At 34.6% G+C, this 25,054-nt stretch overlaps 1 protein-coding gene and 1 long non-coding RNA gene across 2 annotated transcripts in view; one reads left to right on the top strand and one right to left on the bottom strand.

Moving 5' to 3' along the window:
- LEMD3 (LEM domain containing 3) overlaps nucleotides 1-20,717 on the top strand; it is a 63,198-nt gene extending 42,481 nt beyond the window's left edge. The window contains exons 5-13 of the mRNA XM_082738267.1: nucleotides 7,431-7,510; nucleotides 7,597-7,742; nucleotides 8,897-8,998; nucleotides 9,106-9,208; nucleotides 9,878-10,056; nucleotides 16,010-16,091; nucleotides 18,004-18,109; nucleotides 18,210-18,288; nucleotides 18,515-20,717. Of these exons, the coding sequence (XP_082594393.1) occupies nucleotides 7,431-7,510; nucleotides 7,597-7,742; nucleotides 8,897-8,998; nucleotides 9,106-9,208; nucleotides 9,878-10,056; nucleotides 16,010-16,091; nucleotides 18,004-18,109; nucleotides 18,210-18,288; nucleotides 18,515-18,678 (1,041 nt within the window). The 3' untranslated portion in view covers nucleotides 18,679-20,717. The remainder of the gene's footprint in view (nucleotides 1-7,430; nucleotides 7,511-7,596; nucleotides 7,743-8,896; nucleotides 8,999-9,105; nucleotides 9,209-9,877; nucleotides 10,057-16,009; nucleotides 16,092-18,003; nucleotides 18,110-18,209; nucleotides 18,289-18,514) is intronic.
- On the bottom strand, nucleotides 11,339-17,025 carry LOC309868427. The gene is made up of 2 exons (XR_014313695.1): nucleotides 16,966-17,025; nucleotides 11,339-14,381 (listed from the first exon to the last, which is right to left on the bottom strand). It is a non-coding gene; the product is annotated as an uncharacterized lncRNA (long non-coding RNA).
- Nucleotides 20,718-25,054: the final 4,337 nt, after the last annotated feature.

The raw sequence follows: 25,054 nt of genomic DNA, 5'->3' as shown, positions 1-25,054 counted from the left end.
CCTACTTTCTCTTTCAAAGGAAATTTAAATAAGCATAACAATTAATTTAAATAATTTAAACACTCTTTTTCTGAACTCCCAGTGTTTTTCTTGAACTTTTTTCATTTTTTTCACTCAGAATTTTTGAGAATGAAAGCTTGTTTTGATTTGTGAAAAGTTAAGAGGTCCCTCTGGTGGAACATTTAAGAAATACATAGCATTAAATTTTCATGAAAAGACATAGACAAAAACAAGTTAAAACAGTGGAAGCTTTGTATGGTAACTTTCCAACTGAATGATGTAATGAATGGTGGTTCATTTTCAAACCTTTTTAAACTTCAACACAATGAGTACGTTTACGATTTGTGAAGAAAACACTAGGAAAGAAGATAGCTGCAAATGTGCCAAATTATGGGGGCTGGATAGACTTTTATGGCCCAGGTTGGCATGCTAATCACTGTTAATAAAATTGTGTCTTTGTGGGAAAATAAATGTTCTGAGAAATGGAATGATGGATAAGTTTCTTAATAATTATTATTTATTGGGGCCCCTGGGTAGCTTAGTCTGTTGAATAGCTGATTCTTGGTTTCAACTCAGGTCTTGATGGCAGGATTGTGAGATCAAGCTTGGAGTACAGCTCTGTGCTCAGTGCAGAGTCAGCTTGTCCTCTCCCTCCACCTCTGCTCCTCTCCCTCCACTCTCTCTTTCTCAAATAAATTAAATCTTTAAGAAAATAATAATAATTTATCAAGTATAATTTATCTTAGGATTTTCTTAGTGTCTCTGACGTCACAATGACCCAGGAAGGTAGGTGGTATCAAACTCAAGTTAAAAAGAAACTTAAGCTCAGAGGGATTTAATGATCACATCATCCAGCTAGAAAGTGGTGAGGCTGGGAATAGAATTAAAGTGCTTTTTCTTCTCACTATACTGTTCTGCCTCTTAAATGGAAGGACTGGGTTCATAACCACCAGCTCTGTCTTTTGAGTGAGCAAGAGACTGACCCTGAATAAAGGTTAAGATCTGAAGTGATCAAAGTAGATAATATCTGTATAGATGACATACTTTTTCGTTCCACTTGAGGTTATACATAATAGCTAGGCAGTAGTGCAGTCATGATCTGATCCCAGGCCTGCTTATTTAAGGAGCATGTTATCACTGAATCATCAAGAATTAAATCATATTTATTATTGTATTGATTTTCATGTATCTTATTTTAATTAATTTCAAAGGTAACATGTATAGCATATGTCATGTCACAGTTAAACAGAATATTCCTGTACTGGAAAGCCACAGAGTTATTATTACCATGTATATTACCCATTCTGTGAGCTAGCTGTCCAATAGGTTTTTAATTCTTACTTCTCCCTGTATCAGCATTTCTTTCCCTTTTTACTAAGGGTTTGTAGCGTTATTTAATGAGCTGACTCTTTTACATGAAACAGTTATTGTTTTTATGCTGTGAAACTGTAATCTTAAGTTCAAAGTACCTCATGTGAGTTTTAATAAAAATAAATGTTTTGCCAATTATTTTACAAATAAGGTAAATTTGGAACTGGGAATCTTCAGTGTGTGTGTGTGTGTGTTCACGCATAGTATGTTAAAATAGATTTGTGAAAGATTTGGGGAAATATGCTTTGAATTTAGAAAGATTTAAATGAAGCAGTCAGCAAATATGTTGACTGGGCTATTGCCTGTAAGTAAGTAGTAATAATTGTAATCGACTTGCTTTAAAAATTAGTGTCATCATCGTCAGTGATTAGAAAATGAGCATTGTATGATGCAAGTATGCCTTACTCAGAGGTTGGCAAACTACAGCCCTTGGGCCTGTTTTTGCATGGCCTTCTAGCTGTGGTTTCACAACACTTTTAAAGGTAGCTTAGAATATACGTGGCAGAGACCTGAAATGTATATGGGTACAAAGCCTAAAGTATTTTACTCTTTGATTCTTTACAGAAAAGGTTGGCCTACCCCTACCTTACAGCTTTTGAGGTAGCTACAAAAAAATGAATAATAAAATACTTTCCCACTCTTAAAATCAGGAAGCTGCTATGCATGCTGTAATGTTAGCATGAGTTATTTAATTAGCATAGCCAGAAAAAAAATTCTGCTTTTACTTCTTCAAAAATTCTGTTTTATAATACTGTAGAACTCTGTATACCATGTAGAACATTTGTGGAAGTAATGGTCTGTCTCAGACCTTAGTACTCTATAAATTTTTTTAATGAGGTTTTAAATAAATTACCAGTTGTTTTTTGTATTTTGTATATTGATGTTCCATGGTTCTGTTGTATTCCAGATAGTAAGTGGATATTAGCTGGTATTAATGTGGGGAAGGAAAACAAAATGAGAAAATAACAACAGACACTCTTTTATTACCCTTATTATTTTATAACTAAAAGTTTTAAGCTCAATGTTCCTCCACATACTTATCTTATTAGAGTAGGTGTCCTTTTTAGTATGAACCATTATGTACATTTTTAAGGATAATTAATGAAAACAGTAAGACTCCTTATAATACCTTCAGCCTTCTAAAATTTTTGTATTTAAAATACACAACTAATAAATTTGGAAATTTGTTTTTACATTATTTGAAACTTAAAGGTATAATCTAGCCTTCAGAGTTCTGTGTAATAACACAAAAATGTCATTATATTTTGCATATTGTTGTATAGAAGCTGAAGAGCATATATGTAAACACAGGTAGATACAACATGTATGTTTCATTGGTTTTTTAAAAATATCCATGTCTTAATTAATGATTTCACTTATATGTGGAATCTAAAAAACCAGTGAACAAACATGCAGAAACAGACCCATAAATATAGAGAACAGTTTTGAAATGAATAAGTCATAAGAATGAGGAGTACAGCCTAGGGAATAAAGTCGGTGGTATTGCAGTGGTATTGTATGGTGACAGATGGTAGCTGCACTTGTAGTGAGCATAGCATAAACTATTGGGACTACATTAAAAAAAAAAAAAAAAAAGCTTCTGCACAGTGAAGGAAACAATCAATGAAACTAAAGGCAGCCTACAGAATGGGAGAAGATATTCGCAAACGATATAACTGATACAGGGTTAGTATCCAAAGTATATAAAGAACTTAAGAGACTCAAAACTCCAAAACCAAATAATCCAATTAAAAAATGGGCAGAATCCACAGACCTGTACCCCTGGGGTATATGTTTATAAAAAATAAAAAATTTTAAAAAAAGACATGAAAAGAATAATAATAAAATTCAGCTCTATGAAAAGAATAGTGGTTAACTACATCCCATTAAAAAAGGAAATTTTGTATGTTAAAAAAAAAAATGGGCAGAAGACATGAACAGACTTTTCTCCAAAGAAGACATCCAGATGGCCAACAGACACATGAAATAATGTTTAACATCACTCATGATCAGGGAAATACAAAACTACAATGAGATATCACCTCACACCTGTCAGAATGGCTAAAATAAAAAAACATAAGAAACAACAAATGTTGGTGAGAATGTGGAGAAAAAGGAACCCTTGTGCACTGTAGGTGGAATGCAAACTGGTACAGACAGTGGGGAGAATAGTGTGGAGTTTTCTCAGAAAAGTTAAAAATAGAACTACTCTATAATCCAGCTATCTCACTACTGCATATTTACCCGGAGAATATAGACACACTAATTCATAGGGGTACAAACACCCCTATGTTTAGAGCAACATTATTTGTAATAACCAGGATTCGGAAGCAGCCCAAGTGTCCATCAGTTGATGAATGGATAAAGAAGATATGGCATATATATAATAGCATACAATGGAATATTACTCAGCATTAAAAAAGAATGAAATCTTGCTACTTGCAAGGACCCAATGGATCTATAGAGTATAGTGCTAAACAAGATAACACAAGTGCTAAACAAGATAACACAAATACCGCACGAGTTCATTCATGTGGAATTAAGAAACAGAACAAGTAAACAGGGGGAAAAAGAGGCAAACCAAAAAAATGGATTCTTAACTACAGAGAACAAACTGGAGGTTACCAGAGGGCATGTAGGTGGGGGAATGGGTGAAATAGGTGATGGAGATCACTTGTGATGAGCACTGGGTGATGTAGGGAATAGTTGAATCACTATACTGTACACCTGAAACTAGTATTACACTGTATGCTAACTAACTGGAATTAAAATAAAAACTTAAAAAAAAACCCATACATGACGAAGAAGAGTGCAATGTTTCCAGCTCCATGGATAATTCATATTAATCTTGCTTTGTGGATTTTCAAAGCCCTCTATCGCTTGTGCTTTATCTAATCCTAATCCTTGCAATGTAACCAGAAGTAAGTTCTCTTGACTTTGGAAGCAAATGAATTTTAGAGCAGATGAATATGTGTTCTGTTTTTGTTATGCACAAAGTGAATTCTGGTAGCATTTTTATAACAAAACCATAATTGCCTGAAATTATTTTTGTATAATTTTATTGCATAACATTTTAAAGCAATGTTAAAGCTTAAACAAAAAATCAATTTTTTTTAGTCATGGAGTGCCCTGTGTTGGGTTCCCTGCTCAGTGGAGGGGGGTCTTCTCCCTCTCCCTCTATACTCTTTCTCTTGCTTTCTCTCTCTCTCTCTCAAATAAGTAAAATCATAAAAAAAATTTTTTTAGTTACTATTCGTAAGTACAGATTTTTATAGTTACATATAAATGGCATATTGCTTTACCTTTTAAAAAGATTTTATTTATTTGAGAGAGAATGAGAGAAAGAGAGAGCATGAGAAGGGGGAAGGGTCAGAGGGAGAAGCATACTCCCTGCTGAGCAGGGAGCCTGATGCAGGTCTCAATTCCAGGACTCCAGGATCATGACCTGAGCCGAAGGCAGTCCCTTAACCAACTGAGCCACCCAGGCGCCCTGTTTTACTTTTCTAAGCATATAGCTGTTTAGCTCTCGTTCGTTCGTTCTTTCTTTCTTTTTCAGTTAAAGATTTTATTTATTTATCCGAGAGAGAGAGAGAGTGAGTGCAAGGTGGGGCAGGCAGAGGAAGAAGCAGGCTCCTTGCTCAATAAGGAACTGATGGGGGACTGGATCCCAGGCCCCTGGGATCATGACCTGAACCAAAAGTAGGCGTCCCTCTCATGATCATTTCTAAATGCATAGTATTTTCTTGAAGTAATCTCATGTATAAACCGTTTGTCAATTATTAAATGCTTATTATTGGTTATGAGTTTTTTTGATTTTTATAAATAATGATGAAAGACCACATTTTTTTTTTTCTCTTTTTAAGATAACAGGTCACCTGTAGTTCTCTTTACCATCTAAACATCCTGGTTGGTAGTTACACATAAGTAATGATGCCTAGCAATAGTAGTTTTGCTTCATAAAACTTTCTACATTTTCGAATTTGATGTAGTAAAAACCAACTTGCCAGTTCCATATTAGGAAGTAAATCATACTGATCAAATGAAAACCTTTAATCTGTTGATAAAATATAATAGCTAGTACAAAATTCTTTTTTTTTTTTTTTAAGGAGTGGGGCTTTTTTGTTTTTGTTTTTTAGGGTGGGTGGGGGGCAGAGGGAGAGAGAATCTTAATCAGGCTCCACTCCCAGTGCAGAGCCCAAAATGGGGCTTGATCTCACAACCCTGAGATCATGACCCTAGCTGAAATCAAGATTTGGCCGCTTAATTGACTGGGCCGCTTAATTGACTGAGCCACTCAGACTCCCCTTAAAGGAGTTTTTAAAAATGATGTCTTAACTGCTACTTTTAGAAATTCATTCTTTGCGCTTAAAGTGCATAAGGATATAATACTGAATAGAAGATAAGCTCTGTGAACACATGGAATTTTGACTGTTTTGGTTAGTGCTACATCTCTGGGTCCTAGAACAGTACCTGGCACATATTGGACCCTCAATAAGTATTTGTTGAATGGAAAGATTTTTAAGGTTATTTATTACAGTATTATTTGATATATTGAAATAATTGGTAATACTCTAAGCATTCATTAGTAAGGGGTTGATTAAAGTATAAAATAACCAGCCATAAACTAGAAACGCAGTTTCCTGGAAAAAAGTAGGTTGTTCCATGTTTATTGACATTGACACAGTACTTCATTTTGTGATAGAAACAAGTGGAATAAACAACATATATAAAATGGGATTCCACTTTTATTTTTAGTATTTTTGATTAAAAATACATCATCTACCTATGTATAGTAGTTCTTAAACTTTATGGTTTTAAGACCCTTTAGCAGTCCCAAGGACTGTGAATGGCCTTTGTTTGTGGGAGATAGATAGATAAATTTAGATATATATTTATCTTACTAGAAATTTAATAAAATTTTAAATTTACTTATTTGTTTAAAGTAAGAATAATGAACTTATTACATGTTAACATAAACAATGTATTTTTTGAAAAATAACTTTTCCAAAATAAAAACATTTAATGAGAAATGGCATTGTTTTGCATTTGTGCATATCTTTTTAAATCTTTAATATGTAGGCTAATAAAAAACAACTGGATTTTCATATCTACTTCTGTATTCAATCTTTTGTGATGTTTTGGTTGAAGTACATCAAGAAAATCTAGCCTTATACAGATATGTCGTCAAAACAAAATAAAGTATTTTAATAATCTTCAGATAATTGTAGGTATTCTTCATCCATACTGTACCAGAACCCCGAGAGGTAGTTTCTTCAAGATTGGTTGCAGTGTACAATTGGAAACCGTATCAGTGATTTTTGTACATTCTGTCTCTGAAGTCCTTTGTTTGTTTTACATGTAGAATAGGTCTTTTACCTAGGCAAGATTTTAACAACTCATGCATGTTCATTTGGAAAATACTGGTTTGCTATTTATGCAAATCTTCCCAATATTGACATATTTCAAGATTGATGTCTTTAATTCTTTAATATCACACCTGTCTTATTGCAAAGGTTTTCAAGTATTGTGAAGTTGTCAAGTCATAGTAATGGATGCTGCTTTTTCCAAATTTTACTTTTCACTTGAAAGCTTGAATGTTATGATTGGTAACAAAGTCAGTTATTTTTCTTGAGGTGACATGTTTGCTTCAATTCACTTGTTGAGAAAATGTCAGTGAAACAGCCAAGTCTGAATAGTTTGCCATTTGTTCATTTAAAAATAGGGTTCCATAAAAAATTTTTAAAAAGAGCTAATTCACTTTTACCACAGTGATGCTTGAAAGACAAATTATATTTAAAAAAATTCTCCAAATCTGTAAAAGTAAAGGAACCAAAAAGAAAACATAACAAAGTAGTAACTGTGCTTATCTTAGAAAGATGGGGAAATTGTAACTTTTTTCCTCCTTTTGTTTTTCTATAATGATTAATATGTTTTTGTTATGTAATAGTTTCAAGAGTTATATAAAGATAAAAGTATAGTATTTATAGTATAACTTACAGATAGAGTCAAATGAATGTGAATTAAGAGTAGTTAGTTCTTTTCTCCATTTTTCTTATTAGGATTTAGGCCCTGAATATGAAGATATATTTAATATTTCCTTGAAGTGGATTTTAGAAAATGGAAAAGATGTTGGAATAAGGTAAAGGATTTAATTTCCACTTTGACCATTTTATAATATAAGAAGTGATTTTGACTCTAAAGTCTCCTTAATTATTTTTTAACTAGGTGTGTTGGTTATGGCCCTGAGGAACAACTGACAAATATAACCCATGTGCAGTTTTTACAGTCCACAAGACCACAGATGTCTTTCTGGTGTCGTTTTCGACGTGCTTTTATTACTGTCACCCACAGGTTATTGTTGTTATGCTTGGGTAAGTTGTTGAAATGAGAAAGAAGACACATGATAGTCTGGAATTTTCGTATCTTTTTTTACCAAATACCAGGGTTGAGAATTTACTTCTGTGATAGCTGCCATTATAAATCACATCCAGAAATCTTCCCTAAGGTAGAATAATATTGAAGTTGTCTTTTTTTTTTTTTAATAATGTCATTATTAATCTAAGGGCTTAGAAAACAGTAGTATAAAGGAAAATGGAATAAAACTTTGTCATACTGATGCCTTTGGAAATAGAACAGGGAAATAGAAAAATCAAGCTTATTGTTTTTTTTTTTTTTTTTTTTTAAAGATTTTATTTATTTATTTGACAGAGATCACAGGTAGGCAGAGAGGCAGGCAGAGAGAGAGGAGGAAGCAGGCTCCCCGCTGAGCAGAGAGCCCGATGCGGGGCTCGATCCCAGGACCCTGAGATCATGACCTGAGCCGAAGGCAGAGGCTCTAACCCACTGAGCCACCCAGGCGCCCCCAAGCTTATTGTTTTAATAATAAAATATAAATTAAGTTCATTCAAATTATTTTTAATTTAAAAAATACCATTTACCTGCATTAAAATTTTCATTTGGATTCCTGGATTTTATGTGACTTTTGACTATAGGAATATAGGAGATTATCATTTTTTTTCTTTGTTCCAGTCCTTTAAAAATAATTTTCCTAAAGTGTAATATGTTTACAGTCTTAGGAAACTTACTTTTCTTATGGTTTAATGTGACAAAGCAAAATGTTTGTGAAACAGTTATATTGTTTTTAAAAAAATAATCGAATTTAAATGTTCAGTTGTCCACATCATGAAATGGTTTTTTTAAAGCGATTAAGTGAAACTCTGGAAAATGTTTAATACTAAATATTTAATACTAAATTTAAAATACTTAATGTTTAATACTAAAGCCATTAAATACTAAATGTAGTTGTGATTATGTAGGTAGTTCAGCCCACTGTTTTGAAGTCTTACTCCATTATCCCTTATGGCAGTTAAAATAATCACTGTGCAAACTGTCATAAGTTCTCCTTTTTTGTTTTGTTTTGTTAATATCAGATTTAACAAGTATAGTGATAACTTTAGATTGCAATGAATATTAATGAATGTCACTGAGCACAATTTTTAAAACACAAAATATATAAATATTGCAGGTGTAGTGATGGTTTGTGTCGTTCTGCGTTATATGAAATACCGCTGGACAAAAGAAGAAGAGGAAACAAGGCAGATGTATGATATGGTGGTGAAGATTATAGGTATAAGTATTTGTAAAAATACAAACCATTTCTTGAATTGTAGTTATGTGATAAATTACAGTATGATGTCCAGTGATTGATTCATTTGTAAATGTGTTATTTTTCAGATGTTTTACGAAGTCACAATGAAGCTTGCCAGGAAAATAAAGACTTACAACCTTACATGCCTATTCCACATGTACAAGATTCCTTAATACAACCTCATGACAAGTACGTTCAGAGTATCATGAGTTGAAGTAGATCAGAATTTGGCATCTTCTGAAGTTATAAAGATTATATTGAGAGTTGTGGCCCTTCTCAAGTAGACCTGTTTTATTGTACAGGCTTTACTTTTTGTACTTTAAACTCTCCTTTCTTTCTAAATTCCCTTCTGTTCTCCTCCTGATTTTGAGTGGCATAATAAACAACTGGATTCCTAAATCATGATCACTTTTATATATTTTTTATTCTTACCAATGCTCACCTTATTTCCTTTAATTTCATCTTAATAAAGAAACAGAGACAGACAATAGCCAGTGATGTTTTACAAATAATGCCTTAAATATTTTGTTGTTAATGAAGATTTTTAATTAAAAGGACTAAATAATAACTTCTTGAAAATGTAAGATGATTCCATATCCTACCACAGCATTCTTCACCATAGCAACACCCCAGAATCAGTGGTGAAGTTTGGGAGGGAAGATTACTGATGCTTGTGCCCCACCTCTAGAGAATGAAATCTGAAGTGAGCTTTAGGCATCTAAATCTTCTTTGAAAAAAACCTCATATGCAGTGACAAGGAGAACCAGAATTAATAATAGTCATTGCCTTCACTTACTAATACTTGAAAAAGATGACAAGCCAAGATGATAGTAAATTTGTCATTTTGTCACATGCTAGGAAAAAAATGAAGAAAGTCTGGGATAGAGCTGTTGACTTCCTTGCTGCTAATGAATCTAGAGTTCGCACAGAGACACGAAGAATAGGTGGTACAGATTTTCTAGTTTGGCGGTGGATCCAGCCTTCTGCCTCCTGTGACAAAATATTAGTAATACCTTCTAAAGTATGGCAAGGTCAAGGTATGTATTTTTAAACAATAACAACAAAAATAAACATGGTGTTTTTCTAATTTTTTTCAACTGTGAAAGTCTTACATGTTTAATGTAAAATAGTGCTGTTGAAACATATGAAGACAAAGCTCCCTTTTTGCATTTCCATTCCATAGAAGGAATTAATGTTAGTTTCTTACATATCCTTCCACTTTTCTCCTTGCAAATATGAACATAATGGTTTGTCTTTACCATAACAGAACACTGTATACACATTACTTTTTTTTCCTTTTTCACTTAAAGCAACTTAGTATTGTAGATCTAGCTGCATTCTATCCCCCTAATTTTTAGGCAGATAACATGTAATTTATGTTTTACATATATATGAAACATATAAAAGTGGAACATAACTTTTTAACTGCTCTTTTTTCCAATTTTTGCTTGCCTGCCTCTTTTTCATTAAGACCGACCACCTTCGTATTCCTTGTTCCAAGTAGCTTAAATGACTGTCTGTCCATATTTTTCTCAGTGCTTGGATGGTTGTTAAAACAGGTATATGTAAGTATATAGGAGTGCTTGGTGATTGGTTGCTTTAGGTTCCCAAACCTCTACTAGTAGTAACTGTTACCTCACTTGAATCTCTTGGATGGTTAGTTGCAAAATTAAATCTTGGAGTTAGTTTAATGTGCATTTCAGAACTAGTAGTTGGTTGAGTTTCTTTAAATCTTATTGGATAAAAGTATATTTCTCAATGTTTGCTAAGCACAGTATTTATGAGAAAATTAAGTAAATTGTTTTGAAATTGCAAAAAAGTAAAATCCACTCCCTTTCTTCTCTGATTTTTACTTTCAAAGAGCTTGAATAATAATAGTCTTCAGTAATCATGGCATAAAAGTGATGCTTTGATGATGCCAAGGGTGACACTAAACATTAAACTTCTTGTTTTAAAAGGTGTCTGCAGAAGGGTCCTTTGAAATGAAAAAAGAATGCAAAGCCAATGAGATCTGATTACTTAGTTGCCTGATTGTAATGGTTGTGTATTCTCAGCCTAATTTCTTCATATAACTAAGAGTTAGTGCTCATATATGCCTGTGAAGTTCTAGAAAAGGTCATTATTTTGTTCATATAAATTTTTTTTTAATCATTGTAGTTGTCTTATTTTTAAAGTGTGAGGTTTTCAAGATGAATGTAAAGACAACTTCTTGACCTAGGTAATCCAAGTTCTTATAAATTAGTAGGAGGGGGATCGCTTCTCGGCCTTTTGGCTAAGTAAGATCAAGTGTAAATTAGTAGAGGGGATGACAGACTCTTCCATTCTCTCTAGATGGAAAAAGACTGTGTAAGTATGATACAAAGGCAATTTTAGGTCAGTTATAATAGTTCTAAAACTCAACATAAATTGATAGCTCTGAAATGTCCTGCTACTTTGTTTCATCAAAGTTCCAGTATAGTAAATGTTTACAAACTATATGCTAAGTACTGAGCTATCTTAATTTGAATACTTCTAAATGCACAGTGTGAAGAATTTTAAAATCAATCTCCCTTTTCTTGACAGTCTTTGGTTTTAAAAATGTTGCAGTGAATTAGTTACTGAATCTAGAAGGGAATTGAGGGTAAAAGAAGATGCCTGTTTTTAGTAAATTGAAAAAAAATATAGTGGCTGAGATTATGTTATCCTGAAAGCCGAAAATCCAGAGTTAGAACCTAGTAGCCATTTGCTTGAAGGATACCAATTCAAGTTTTTAGAGCGTTAGAATGGTAAAAGTCTGTAGACTCCTAGCAAAAGGGATTTGAGTTCTCCTAAGAATTTGATCATAAAAGAATTTGTTACAGGAGCTGAATAAAGAGAAGTTGGTGGAATTTTTCTTGATGATAATTGTCTAAATTGCCTCATGTAAGAATACATAGCTCTAATCTATTACTTATATTTTATGCCATTAAATGTATAGTCTACCTAAATATAATTAATTGGCTTTCTTATAAAAAATATTAATACATAAATTAGTTTTTCTTTCATTTAAATGTATCTGGACACAAATATTGTGCTGAAAATAGGACTGTAGTAGGGGGTAGGGTGGTTGTTTATGTAAAAAGATAGTTTAACTTATTAAGAGGCTTAAAGTTTATCCTCTTATAAATAGTGCTTTAATTAAAAGATACATGGCTGGAGGATTGGTAATTATAGTAGTCTTTTGAATTCACTCCCACTACAAGCTGTTGTCATTTAATAGTATTTTTTCCAAATAATTATTAAATAACCTGAGTGAATTTTAAGTTCATTTTCTAAAGGGTAGTTAAGTCTAAATTGCATTCTTGCATAGCTTTAGTATCTCTAATGGCATTTTAAAGCACCAATTAAAAATCAAACCATACCTGCTGGGGAGAATTATTTATGTTTCTGACATGTGTAGTCTTCAGAATAAACAGCATTCATTTGAAAGATCTAAACATACTTCCTGAGGTATTTGAAATCACTGTCTCTTTGCTTGTACCAGGAGGTGATTGCAGTTTAGTTGGGGAGACAAAAATTGGTTTGATCTTCACAACTATGTTGTGATTAGAACTGGCCAGGAATAACTTCTCCTAGGTCCTTGGGTCTGGGCTGGGATAACATGGTATTAGTGGTTCCATTTTCACTGGTTCATTTTCTGCTGGCCCTGGGCAATATTGGAATTTTAAGGAACTCAGATTGTCTACAACTAAAAGGTTATCCAAGAACACGAGCTGTACACTGCCAGGGACGTCTGGGTGGTGCTAGAGGCTCACAGACTTCTTTTTATTTATTATTAAAAAATTAAAAAAAATTTATTTATTTGACAGAGACAGAGATCACAAGTTTGCAGAGAGGCAGGTGGTGGTGGTGGGGGGGAAGCAGGCTCCCTGCTGAGCAGAGAGCCTGATGTGGGGCTCCATCCCAGCACCCTGAGATTATGACCTGATCCGAAGGCAGAGGCTTTAATCCACTGAGCCACCCAGGCGCCCCCCATAAAGTTCATAGACTTCTTGATCTAGGGTTTGGCAAAGATTTTTCATGTCTAGAGGCCATTGCCCCACCCCATATCAGGCACTGTTAGGACACTCACACCCCAGACATTTTTTTTCACTGGCTACTTCTGAAATCTTTAATTGATACATTCAAGTCTTTTTCTTTTCTTCCTCTTTCAAGTCTTTATTTAAATTCTAGTTAACATATGGTGTAATATTACTTTTAGGTATAGTAGTGATTCATCACTTTCATACAATACTTGGTGCTCATCACAAGCGCCCGCCTTAATCCCTGTCACCTGTTTAACCCATTAGTATACTCTGAGCCATAAACTCCTCTTTCAGACTTTCCTGCTTTGTGTGTGTGTGTGTGTGTGTGTATACACACATATGTATATGTATATATGTGTGTGTGTGTGTGTGTATATATATATATATATATATATATATATATATTTAATTAGGAATTCCCAGACTCTCCAATTATTTGATGTACCTACTTTTTCCAGTTTTTCAGTCTTCCTCCTATCTTTATTTCTTTTCCTGTCCATTTTAGTTTCATGACCCATTCCTCTCTCCAGTCCTTTTCTTGCTGCTACCCTTAAGTCATTAACTGCCCTTCATCTTAGCCTGGCAAATTCCAACCAAGGATGAAAGGATTTTGTCTATGTGCAAGGAGCTGAGCATAGCAGTAGAAAATCATATAGTCTGCAGACTGGTACGTCGTAAGTAATCAACCTCAGTTAGGCCCTCAGTACTACCTGACTTTCATGTTCTTATCATATTTTACCAGTCATTTCACTTTCCTACTCAGTAATAATTTTAGATTTCTTTCCATCCTTTCAGACTTTTGCCCTTCTGTCTCCTAAATTCTCAGTTGATGACCTGAATAGAAGCAATCAGATTTACCTTCCTCAGATTTCCATCACCAAGTAAATCCATGGCTAGAATCCATACTCACCCTCACCTCCTATTGCATTTGAGGGTTTTTCTCACTTAACAAAGACCTGAGCCCTATTCTCCATAGGGAATGGTATTGAAGTCCTTTGGATCCCATCGGCTCTTCTCAAGTCTCTTCTCTTCCTGTATACTTACTGTATAAATTCTTCTCTTACTGTATAAATCCCTGCCTCTATTGGATCTTGTCATTAGCACCTAAACATGCCATACAGTCTTTCTCATCTTTAAGAATACACATTGTTAGAGGGGCACCTGGGTGGCTCAGTCAGTTAAGTGTCCACCTTCGGCTCAGGTCATGGTCCTAGGGTCCTGGGATGGAGCCACGCGTTGGGCTCTGTGCTCCATGGGGAGTCTGCTTCTTCCTCTCCCACTACCCCTGCTGCTTGTGCTCTCTCTCAAATAAATAAAACCTTAAAAAAAAAAAAAAAGACACATTGTTGGAGTATACATTGTTATTTAGCTATCACTCTGTCTCTCTCTACCTATTTATAGCCAGATAGCATTAAACGTTTACTCATTGTTTTTACTTTTAGCTCCCATTTTATTCTTCAGCTGACTCCAATCTATTTTGCACCGCCCCCCCCCCCCAATTCGGAGGAAATAGCTCTCAGACATCCATATTGCTAAGCCAAGTGGACATGTTCCCTTTCTGTCCTCATTTTACGTAGCAGTGTTAACAGTTGCACCTGCTTTAAAATTTGCTTCTTGTGGCTTTGGGATGCCGCTTTCTTCTTGTTTTCCTGCTACCTTGACCATTTCTCCAATCTTCTTTTCTGGACTGTCTTCTTTTCCTGGACCTCTAAGTGTTGGGAGTTTCTCAAGGCCACCCTCTTTTCTCATTCTATCTGTCTTCCTTCTACTTATAGATGATCTCATGCTGTGACTTCATTTACCACAGATATGTTGATAACTCCCAAAGTGCTATCTTGAATTAATTCTTCTGGTTTTCAGATTTTTATACCCACCTGTACAATTGTCTGCTGAGATATGGGCACCACAAATTCAGCATGTGCATGAATTTAGTATCCTCTCTCACCAAACAGACCTCCCCCACCATTCTTGTTTAATTAATGATACCCTTTCTCAGTTAGTTCCACTATAAACCTGGGAGTTATCCTTAATTTTTTCCTTACCTGCCATGTTTAAACATACATGACATGACATGTTTAAACAAGTCATAACAGATCTCCATATGTCCTCAATTGTATCCACTTCCTTCCATCAGCATTTCTGGCCTATGTTATCCACGTTAGTATCATCTCTCTCTTAGACAACTATAATAACCTTCTAGCTGGTCTCCTTGCATTCACTTTTGTCTCTGTTTAATCAGTTCTTTATTTAACAGTCTTTTAAAAAATATATATAATTTAAAAGACAGATCTCATCAAATTATTACTCTCCTTAAGAAAGCTTGGAGTGGCTTTCTGTTGCTCTTAGGGTAATGTCTAAACACTTTAATGCAATCTGCATGGTCCTCAGTAATCTGACTTCTCTCAAGGTTTATCTTTCTGTTCTCACTTTAGCCACAGTGGCTATCTTAGTTGACTTTAGTTGACCACACTTGATTACAGTGAGCTCTTTCTTGTCTCAGGGGCTGTATGTAAGTTAACATATTTGCTTGAAATGTCCTTTATAGGTCTTTTTACTCTGCCTACTTTTATTTATTCTTTATTCTTTAGGTCCCAGCATAAATTTCACTTCCTCACTGAAGTGTTATCTGATATTTCCAGACTACCTTAAGTTACTTTCACAGCTTCTTGTATTATTCTTTCTTAAGATTTACCATAATTACAGGGTTGGTTTTTTTGTTTTTGTTTTTTTGTTTTGTTTTGTTTCTGACACGGTTTCTCAACTCTCTCACCCACTAAACTGCAGCCTCTGTGAGAGCGATGATTGTATCTCTGATGTACCTTAACTTCCAGGGGTCTGGCTCCCAGTAAAAGCATGCAATGAATATTTTTTGAGAAGAATGAATGACTGAATACCTTTCAACAAAATGGAACAGTGACAAATAGTAAAACTAATTTGTCTTTTGTAGCATTTCACTTAGATAGAAGAAATTCACCGCCAAATAGCTTGACACCATGTCTAAAGATTCGAAATATGTTTGACCCAGTTATGTAAGTATTATGATCAGAGGTATATGTAATTTTTATCTGGAATATTTGGAATATTCTTATAATGCTATGTCTGTAATTGAACAGTCTCTTTTACTTTTGAATCTCTACAGAAATGTTGTGTTTTCCTTTTCTTCATCTTTGTTAAATTTCAGGCAAAGATTTGGCGAAAAGACCCAGATGTAGAATAATTTGTTAAACTTATACAAATCTTTGTAGGTACTATGAATCTCCACAGCAGATAAATGCTGGAGTCAAATTAATGATACATGTGGTGATAAACAGTACCCTTTATTAAGTGTTTTAAGTCTCTTCTGCCAACATTCTTTGCCTCAGACAATATACATAAACATACCTGCTATCTTTAAACTTCCAATCTCTAATTATAAAAAATTCTCTGCAAAGATGTACATACACACTTTCCTTCTCTAAGTCCTATTTGTCCATGCAGTGTTTGAGAGACTTTTCTGTTCATTCAATATTTGAGAAACTTTTCTTTCTATATAATTATAGCAGCACATGCACCCAGAGATTAGCACTGGCAAAAGTTATTGCCTTAGAATCTTTAATATTTCATATATAAGCTGTAATAATTTTTAGAATTTGCTTCCTAGAGATGAGTGCTTATTTGTCCAATGATATGACAGGTCAGATTCTGTTTTGTAAAAAAAACAAAACAAAACAAAAAACCTGATTTATATGTATTACATATAAAATATCCATAAATTTCAACTGATAACTCATTTATTTCAAGAAATAATTGATATGAGATTCCAAATGAGTGACAACAAAATTGGAAATGTGGGGAGGCACTGTAGTAACAGCCCTCTCATACTTCGGGGATTAGGAAATTAGTGCCGGGTTAGTATTTTGTTACCTGAGATGAAGATTTATGATTTCAAGTGTAGCCGCTTTTCCTTCGTCCCACCATCTGTATCTCATGAAAAGACAAATACGTACAATTGTAGTAGGAAATCTTAAGGCTGTTGGTGCAGAATGTTTGTCCTGTATTATTCCATTATTTTGAAGAAGAGAAGCTCAGAATACACCATTTACTAGGAATTTTCCTAAAGTTTAGGAATTTGAAAATATTAAAAAAAAGAAGTAATATGTGGGGTGGCTGGGTGGCTCAGTCGGTTAAGTGTCTGTTTTGGGCTCAGCTCATGATGCCAGAGTCCTGGGATCGAGCCCCGAATCAGACTCCCTGCTCAGTGGGGAGTCTCCTTCTCCTTCTGCTCATGCGTGCTCTCACTCTTTTTCTCAAAATAAATAAATAAATAAACAAAGAAACAAAGAAATAAATAAATAAATAGAAAAGGCTTTATTTGGGAGAAAGAGTAGGGGAGGGGCCCATGCGTACACATGCAGGGGGTGAGGGAGAGGGAGAAGCAGGGTCCCCTCTGAGCAAGGCTCCTGATGTGGGGGCTGGATCCCAGGACACTGAAATCGTGACCTGAGCTGAAGGCAGATGCTTAACTGACTGAGCCACCCAGGTGCCCCAACAATACTCAACTTTTATGAGTTCACTACAACTCATTAAAGTATTAACACTTGCTAAGAAGAAAAGAAATGATAATAGGTACATAAGATTTCAGACATAAAAATGACAGCACAGTTATTCTGCTACGATGGGCCAATCCGCACAGTTACTCTGCTACGATGGGCCAATCCTTCACTGCCTCAGTTCTGTGCTTTCTTACATTGGAAAGTGAGAGAAGGTCTGGGACTGTGAATACTAATTTTTTTTTTTTAATCTATCTACTGTTAATAACAAGCATTTACTTAACTACTTACTAGTTTTAACAATATGTGATTTTGAAACTATTCCCATTCTGGTAGGATATATATGTTATGAGACAAGACTTTATTGAGTTAGGAGTATGGTTGTTGATTTTTGTTTTCATTAATTTTTTAGGGAAATAGGGGATCAGTGGCATTTGGCAATTCAAGAAGCAATTTTAGAAAAATGCAGTGATAATGATGGCATTGTTCATATTGCAGTAGACAAAAATTCACGTGAGGTAAAGTAATTTTTACTGTTGAATTCTACATTTTGGATTTGTTGCTATTAAACTAAAACTTTCTCTTTTCTTTCTTTCTTTCTTTTTTTTAATATCACAGGGTTGTGTATATGTTAAATGTCTGTCTCCAGAATATGCTGGAAAAGCTTTTAAGGCATTGCATGGCTCTTGGTTTGATGGTAAGAAGTTTGAGTATTACGAACATTTTGAAAAGATAGATTATGGCTTACTGTTAAACTATACCAGATTTTAAATTAAAAGAAAATTAGGTCAGCATTTTTAGAGTAATTATTTAAGATTACTTTATTTGCATATTGTGTTCATACGTCTTTTACCACAGTTTGTTTTCTATAAATATTAAGCACATTTTTACAGATCTAAAATATTATTTTTATCTTACAACAGGGAAATTGGTTACAGTAAAATATTTACGACTAGATAGATATCACCATCGCTTTCCCCAAGCTCTTACTTGCAATACTCCCTTGAAGCCATCAAATAAACATATGAACTCTATGTCTCATCTTCGTCTTCGGACTGGCCTAGCCAATTCTCAAGGAGGTTCCTGAAAAGACTTTCTTCCACTCCTAGGACTGGTATTTACAATAGGAAAATTCCTGTTTGGCTTCCTGTCTTCCTTTTAAATGCTTTTTGTATGTAATATTTTTATTGAATACAGCTCTGTTTGAATGTTCCAGAAATCTTAAGGTTCCAAAGGGACTTAGCAGTGAGGCAGCAGTGCTGAGTGGTCAGAACAATTGTTTCATTCAGTTTTTGGAGCTCAGTTAAGCCAATGCATTTAAGTTTTGCATGAGGAACATTGACTTTATTAAGCATTTTCAGATGTGGTGATTGTGTTTTTGCACCACAGAGTGTTTGGATAACCACACAAAAGCATGGTGAAGAGGCTTCTTGTATTTTCATAATCTCCTGTGAACTAATGTTGTGAATTTTTGTATACAGTCACCTGCATAGTTCCTTACCAGGCTAATGTGGTAAAACTGTTAATTTCCCAGTTTAACCTTAGGTTTCTATTGCTTGTAAGAGATTCATTTGTTACAGCTGGAATACAGGAAAACTAATTTGGGTTTAGCGGTTACATATAAGCATAGGTGGGTGTACATGTACTTAACCTGGCTTTTGTATATATGTATAAATGCTGATGGTGGCGAAAGTAGTCTTGTTTTGTGAGGATGTCTGCATTAAAGCAGTAAAATAAGCTTCCTATTTTATTCATAATCTAATGTGTATATATGTATGTGTATATATGTGTGTATGTGTATATATATGTATGTGTATATGTGTATATATACACACACATATATACCTATGGCTGTACTATCACATAGATCAAACAGCCAAACACCTGGAAGTATTAGATACAAGTTTAAAATATCTTTTATAAGTTTTATATAAAAATGTCTGAGTATGATTTTGTGTGAAAGTTCCAATCTCAGTTGTAATGGATTCAAATTTATGTGAGCAATAAAGATGCAATTGGCAGATATTGGAAAAGTATTTTGTGAAAAGCTGTATTTATTATAAATACTAGGACTATGACATAGTACTATTGGGATTAACTCACTTTCCCAATCTATTTATAATTTAATGAAATGTCAGCTACCCTGTTGTATGTCAAGTTTAAAGCAGGGCATATTGCTGCAGCAAAATGTGTATTTGAAAAATTATATTTGAAATTTTGGGTCATGACAGCTTGCAATATAGTAAATGCACGAGTGACCGTCGCTTTGTGCCTCGGTATTTACCTTGTTTCAGTAAAGTTGCTTTATTACTGTTTATGATTTCAGATTAAAATAGATGCTGAGCAGAGTTTACTTGTAATGTAACAATTGGCTTTTTTTTTTTTTTTTAAATAACCTGTTGATATATCCTTGTCAGTCCAAATGAATATGTGAAACAGCTGGAATTGTACCAATTTTGATTTTGTTTAAAGCTCAGTTTCCTCTTTGTTTAATTGTATATGTGTTGGGTTTGCAGCATGAACTTGCACAGATAATGCACGTTTTCTGGTTAAGTAAACATGATGCACACTGTTCTGTAACAGAAAACCCTATTGTGCCTTACCTGTGTGCTTTTGTGGGCACCATGTTTATGAAGAATAAAAAATGATTTGTTATCTGAAGAGAATAAATTTTAAATTCTCAGTTTATGTTTCAGATGCTAAAGTGTGAAAATATAAATATATATATAATATATAATATAACCAATCTTTCTGTATTTTATGTGCATCATAGTGATTTATCTGAGCTTAGTGACCCCCATCTTGTGACCTGTTGCAAGAGTGAATGTAAAAAATAGTTGTGGCATTTTAAAAGGTCGCCTTTTGATGCAGATACATCTTTTTTTTTCTTTGCTTCTAAAACATTTTATGTAAACATTGTACATTTATTATTGTAATATATACTATTATGCAGCTTATTTTACCTGAATCTGTTAAGCCGACCAAGATCCCTCCCTGCAAGACAGATGGGAATGTGTATAATAACTAGATATTTGAGAAGTTCTGAAGTTTGATGTAATCTGTTACTTGTCCTGTTGAAAAAAAGGAAAAATTCTAATTAAAAATTTATTAGGTTTTTTTTTTTAATGTGTCTTGGCTTTTAAAAAAAAAAACTTTTTAAGTGCCCTGTGTCTTTATTTTTTTAACCAGTGAATAGATGCCTTTATTTTAAATCTTCTTGGGGATGTATAAATATATATATGCTCATAAAGATGGATAAAGACCCTAAAGTTAATTTTAACCATCCATTCTTCAGCATCTTACTTTTCTTTATGAAAATGTCTTTTTCTAACTCTCAAGTGTATGGATCAAAGTGAGGCAAGACTATAAATCAGCTGTTATCACTAAAGCAGCACTGTTTAGTTTAGACATTTTTTCATAGCAAGACTTTCTCAAAAAAGGAAGCCATTCTTTTATACATTCTGTTTAAAACTCCTTATCTCATTATAAACCAACAGTTTATGGGCTAGCCTCTTTGAATAGCATTGCTTTCGAATTTTTGATGGTTTAATCAAATAAAAAGAAGACTTGATTAGTCAGTCAGTTGGTAGACTCTTATTTAAAATCGCTAATGAAGGTTAGGCACTGTTACATGTTAGAGATGCAAGGATGAAAAGGACAAGGCCGGGGCGCCTGGGTGGCTCAGTGGGTTAAGCAGCTGCCTTCGGCTCAGGTCATGATCTCAGGGTTCTGGGATCGAGCCCCACATTGGGCTCTCTGCTCAGCAGGGAGCCTGCTTCCCTTCCTCTCTCTCTGCCTGCCTCTCCGTCTACTTGTGATTTCTCTCTGTCAAATAAATAAATAAAATCTTAAAAAAAAAAAAAGAAAAGGACAAGGCCAAAACCTCAGGATGGTCCCATCTAGAGGAAGAACGTAAAACAGATAAGTTAAAAGATAGTGTGGAAAATATAGTGAGAGAAAAAAGCAGAAGAAAATCTAGGAGTATGAAGAGGCACCTTATACTTTTTTTTTTTTTTTTTAAAGATTTTATTTATTTGTTAGGCAGAGGGAGGCTCCTTGCTGAGCGTAAGGAGCCTGATGTGGGACTTGAACCCAGGACCCTGGGATCATGACCTGAGCCAAAGGCAGACACTTAACAAACTGAGCCATCCAGGCCTCCCACCTTATTCGTCTTAATAGAGGGAGAAGACATTAGGCAGATGCGATAATAGTTGAGCCATATTTTAGTTCAGTTTCACATGTATTAAACGTGTCTTAATTAGTATAGGTATAATAGTAAGTTTCCTCTCCTTTGAGCTCTTAGGGGAGCTCATAAAAATTGATGTGTGGAACCGAGTTTTTATAAAATCCATTTTCATATTCATTGGTCTGTTGAATACCTTGTGAATGCTGAAGCCTGATACTCAACTTCATTACATTTTTCTTGTACAGTCTTGACTGTTTGGATGACAAGCTGTGAGCTCTGAGTGAAAAATGATTTATTGTATCATATACCCAGAATATTTCCTTTAATAATATTGACCTGGCAGTTCTCACTGCTCCTAGTATTATCACATTACTATAGGTCATCTACATGGCTTCTTCGCCCTTTTTTCCTAGACTTATCTCGGCAAGTCACTTCTTCCAGATGACTCAACAGAGGATGCTAAATCAAGCAGAATTTGGGCAGCTGCTCTTTTGGAAAGGATGCTGAGGAACAGGTACTTAAGAACTGAAAATAATTAGAAACCAAAAGTTTGTGGTTTAAAGAAACTGAATGTCCAGGATGCTCATTCTCTTGGTTCAGTAAGCATGAGTAGCTACTGCCTCTAAGCCTCATAGGAAAATCTTTATGACCAGAAATATCTCCTGATGGTGGATTTTAACACCTGAGAACCTCTGCTAGGGGCAACAGGATAGAGTCATTTTGTTGATTCTTAGATTTTAAAACTCATAGAACCTGTGTCCTTAGATTTCCTTTTTCTTCCATGGGTGGACATTGGAGGCTAGCACATGCTCCTGAAATTGAAAAGGTTATCTAGGCATAGAGAGCAAATAAAAAAAGATTGATGAGATACAACTTACTGCATGTACAGAGTACCAGCAGTGTCTTACAGTTCAATTACTGAATATAAAAGTGGGCAGTGATCAGATGGCTTTGTAGGTCCCATTATGAAGTTTGGATGTTGGTTGTTTTTTGTTTTTAAAGATTTTATTTATTTATTTGTCAGAGAGAGAGGGAGACAGAGTGAGTGAGCACGGGCAGACAGAGTGGCAGGCAGAGGCATAGGGAGAAGCAGGCTCCCCGCCGAGCAAGGAGCCTGATATGGGACTCTATCCCAGGACGCTGGGATCATGACCTGAGCTGAAGGCACCGCTTAACCAACTGAGCCACCCAGGTGTCCCTGGATATTGGTTGTTAAAGGGAGTTCAAGTGATGATTTGTTTTGATGAAAAATGGAGAAAGGATTTGACAAATAAAATGGGAAGGACTTAATTGGATATTGGGAGATAAGTTGATGTCCATTTTCTAGTGTGGGAATTCTAATTGCAACATTTAGATGGAAAAGATAAGATAATTGAATTTTTGGACATTTTGAGGTTGGGATGCTTATGGAAATATTCAGGTGGATGTTCCTAGCAAATGATTGGATTTCTAATTCTGTGGAGAAAGATCTGAGCTAGATACAATTTGGGTGTTAAAACCAGGAAAGTAAATTGGATGACTCAGAAAACGAACGAGAGAATCCATACAGAGGCAGAAATTTAGTTCACTACCAATTCTGCCATACTTAACTGTATGGTTGGGGATGGCATGAAGTATTCAGGAAAATTTGAAACAAATTAGAAGGTGGAAAAGTTCCTTGGTGTGAAGTTGAAGTGGAAGTTGTATGACTTGGGCAACTGGTTAGATGGTGGTGCTATTTCCTAAATTACGGGTTACTGGAGTGGGGATGAAGAGGTCAATCAGGGTGCGAGGTAAGATTTCTCGGAATTGTAGCAGTTAATTAAAAATAATCCTCTGACTTTTCTAATGTAGAACATTTTTGGAGGAAGGGCAGATGGAGCTGTTTAAGAATTCTCCTTTCCAGAAACCAGAACTGTTAACTTACATAATATTCCAGCATTACCTATGATTCTCTGATATTGATTAGAGATTTTCCTGGTTTGTAGGAAAATGAGATGTTGAGTAGATCTACAAACCTATGATTGTCAAAAGAAAGAACAAATACAAAAGTTGGTTTTAAACATAACTGTTCATAAGTGGTTTGCCATATACCCAAGACTAGAAGCTTGCTTGAAGCTATGTATTATACAGCCTTCATAAACTAGTCAGGTCTTCCAGGCCTGGAACCATTTCTAGGTGACTTCATTTCTGCTTTGATCTGTTGTATTAATTTAAAAATTTAACTCCTAATGGGCAGTGTTACTTTTGTATTTCCAAAAAGTTGCAACCCCCCAAATCCCCCTACTACTGTGAAGATTTTAGTGGCTTTTAATTTCTTACTGAATAATAGCCAAGTTTGAGTTGGTATTCAGGGGCTGCTTTTATTTAGACCAGTGCTTGTCCAGTACAAATATAATGCCATGTGTCATTAAAATTTTATGATGGTCACATTAAAAAGTAAAAAACAGGTAAAGTTAACTTTAATACATTTTATTTAACCTTATATATTCAGGATATTATCTCAGCATGTAATTAAAAATTTTATTAATGAGTTAATTTATATGCTTTAAAATCTAAATATATATTACACTTACAGCTTGTGTGACTTACAGTGCTAAAAGTTACATAGTTGGTCACCTTATTAACAGGCCGTCTCAATTCAGATCCTACATGCACTGAAAATACTTGATCTATGTTTCGATTTTGTAACCTCTACTGTTGGAAAAATTAGATTCACATATCCAAGTTCTTCCAAACATACATAGAAGTTTTCCTATAGCTGAATCAGGTATCAATTTTTAAGTTTACATTAATTCACTTTAAAACTTTAATTCTTCAGTTATAGCAGCCATATTTTAAATGCTCAGAATCCAAGTGTAGCCAGTGTCAGCCGCGGTGACAGTGCAGGTCTAGACCAGTACCTTTCCAGCTGAATCCCACTTACTTTGCCTCTGTGCTCCAGCTGAACTGCACTGCTTGACTTTCACGGACATACCTAATTCTTGCTTCATTATGCTTTTAATGGCACTATTCATATTGTTCCTTGAAACATCTTCCATTTCCTGTTTCTGTATACCCAAGTCTTGCCTGTCTTCTAAAATGTTACTCCTGTGTCGCCTCCAGGAAGTGTTGTTGTTTATTTCTGGCTGAAAGTAATTTCTTCCATGTGCATTTCTGAAATATTTGATTTGCACTTCTCTTACTGTTTTTCTAGTTTATGTCTTGTATTACAGTGTTTTCAGTCTGCTCTAGTTTGGTTTCTGTACTCATTATTCCTCTGAAATTACTCCTCTGCAGCACCACAAAACTTCCTTTG

Source organism: Mustela nivalis, assembly GCF_964662115.1.
Source record: "Mustela nivalis genome assembly, chromosome: 7".
Taxonomy (NCBI): Eukaryota; Metazoa; Chordata; class Mammalia; order Carnivora; family Mustelidae; genus Mustela; species Mustela nivalis.
The sequence above is the reverse complement of the archived record's forward strand: the minus strand, read 5'-3'. Positions and strand labels throughout refer to the sequence as shown.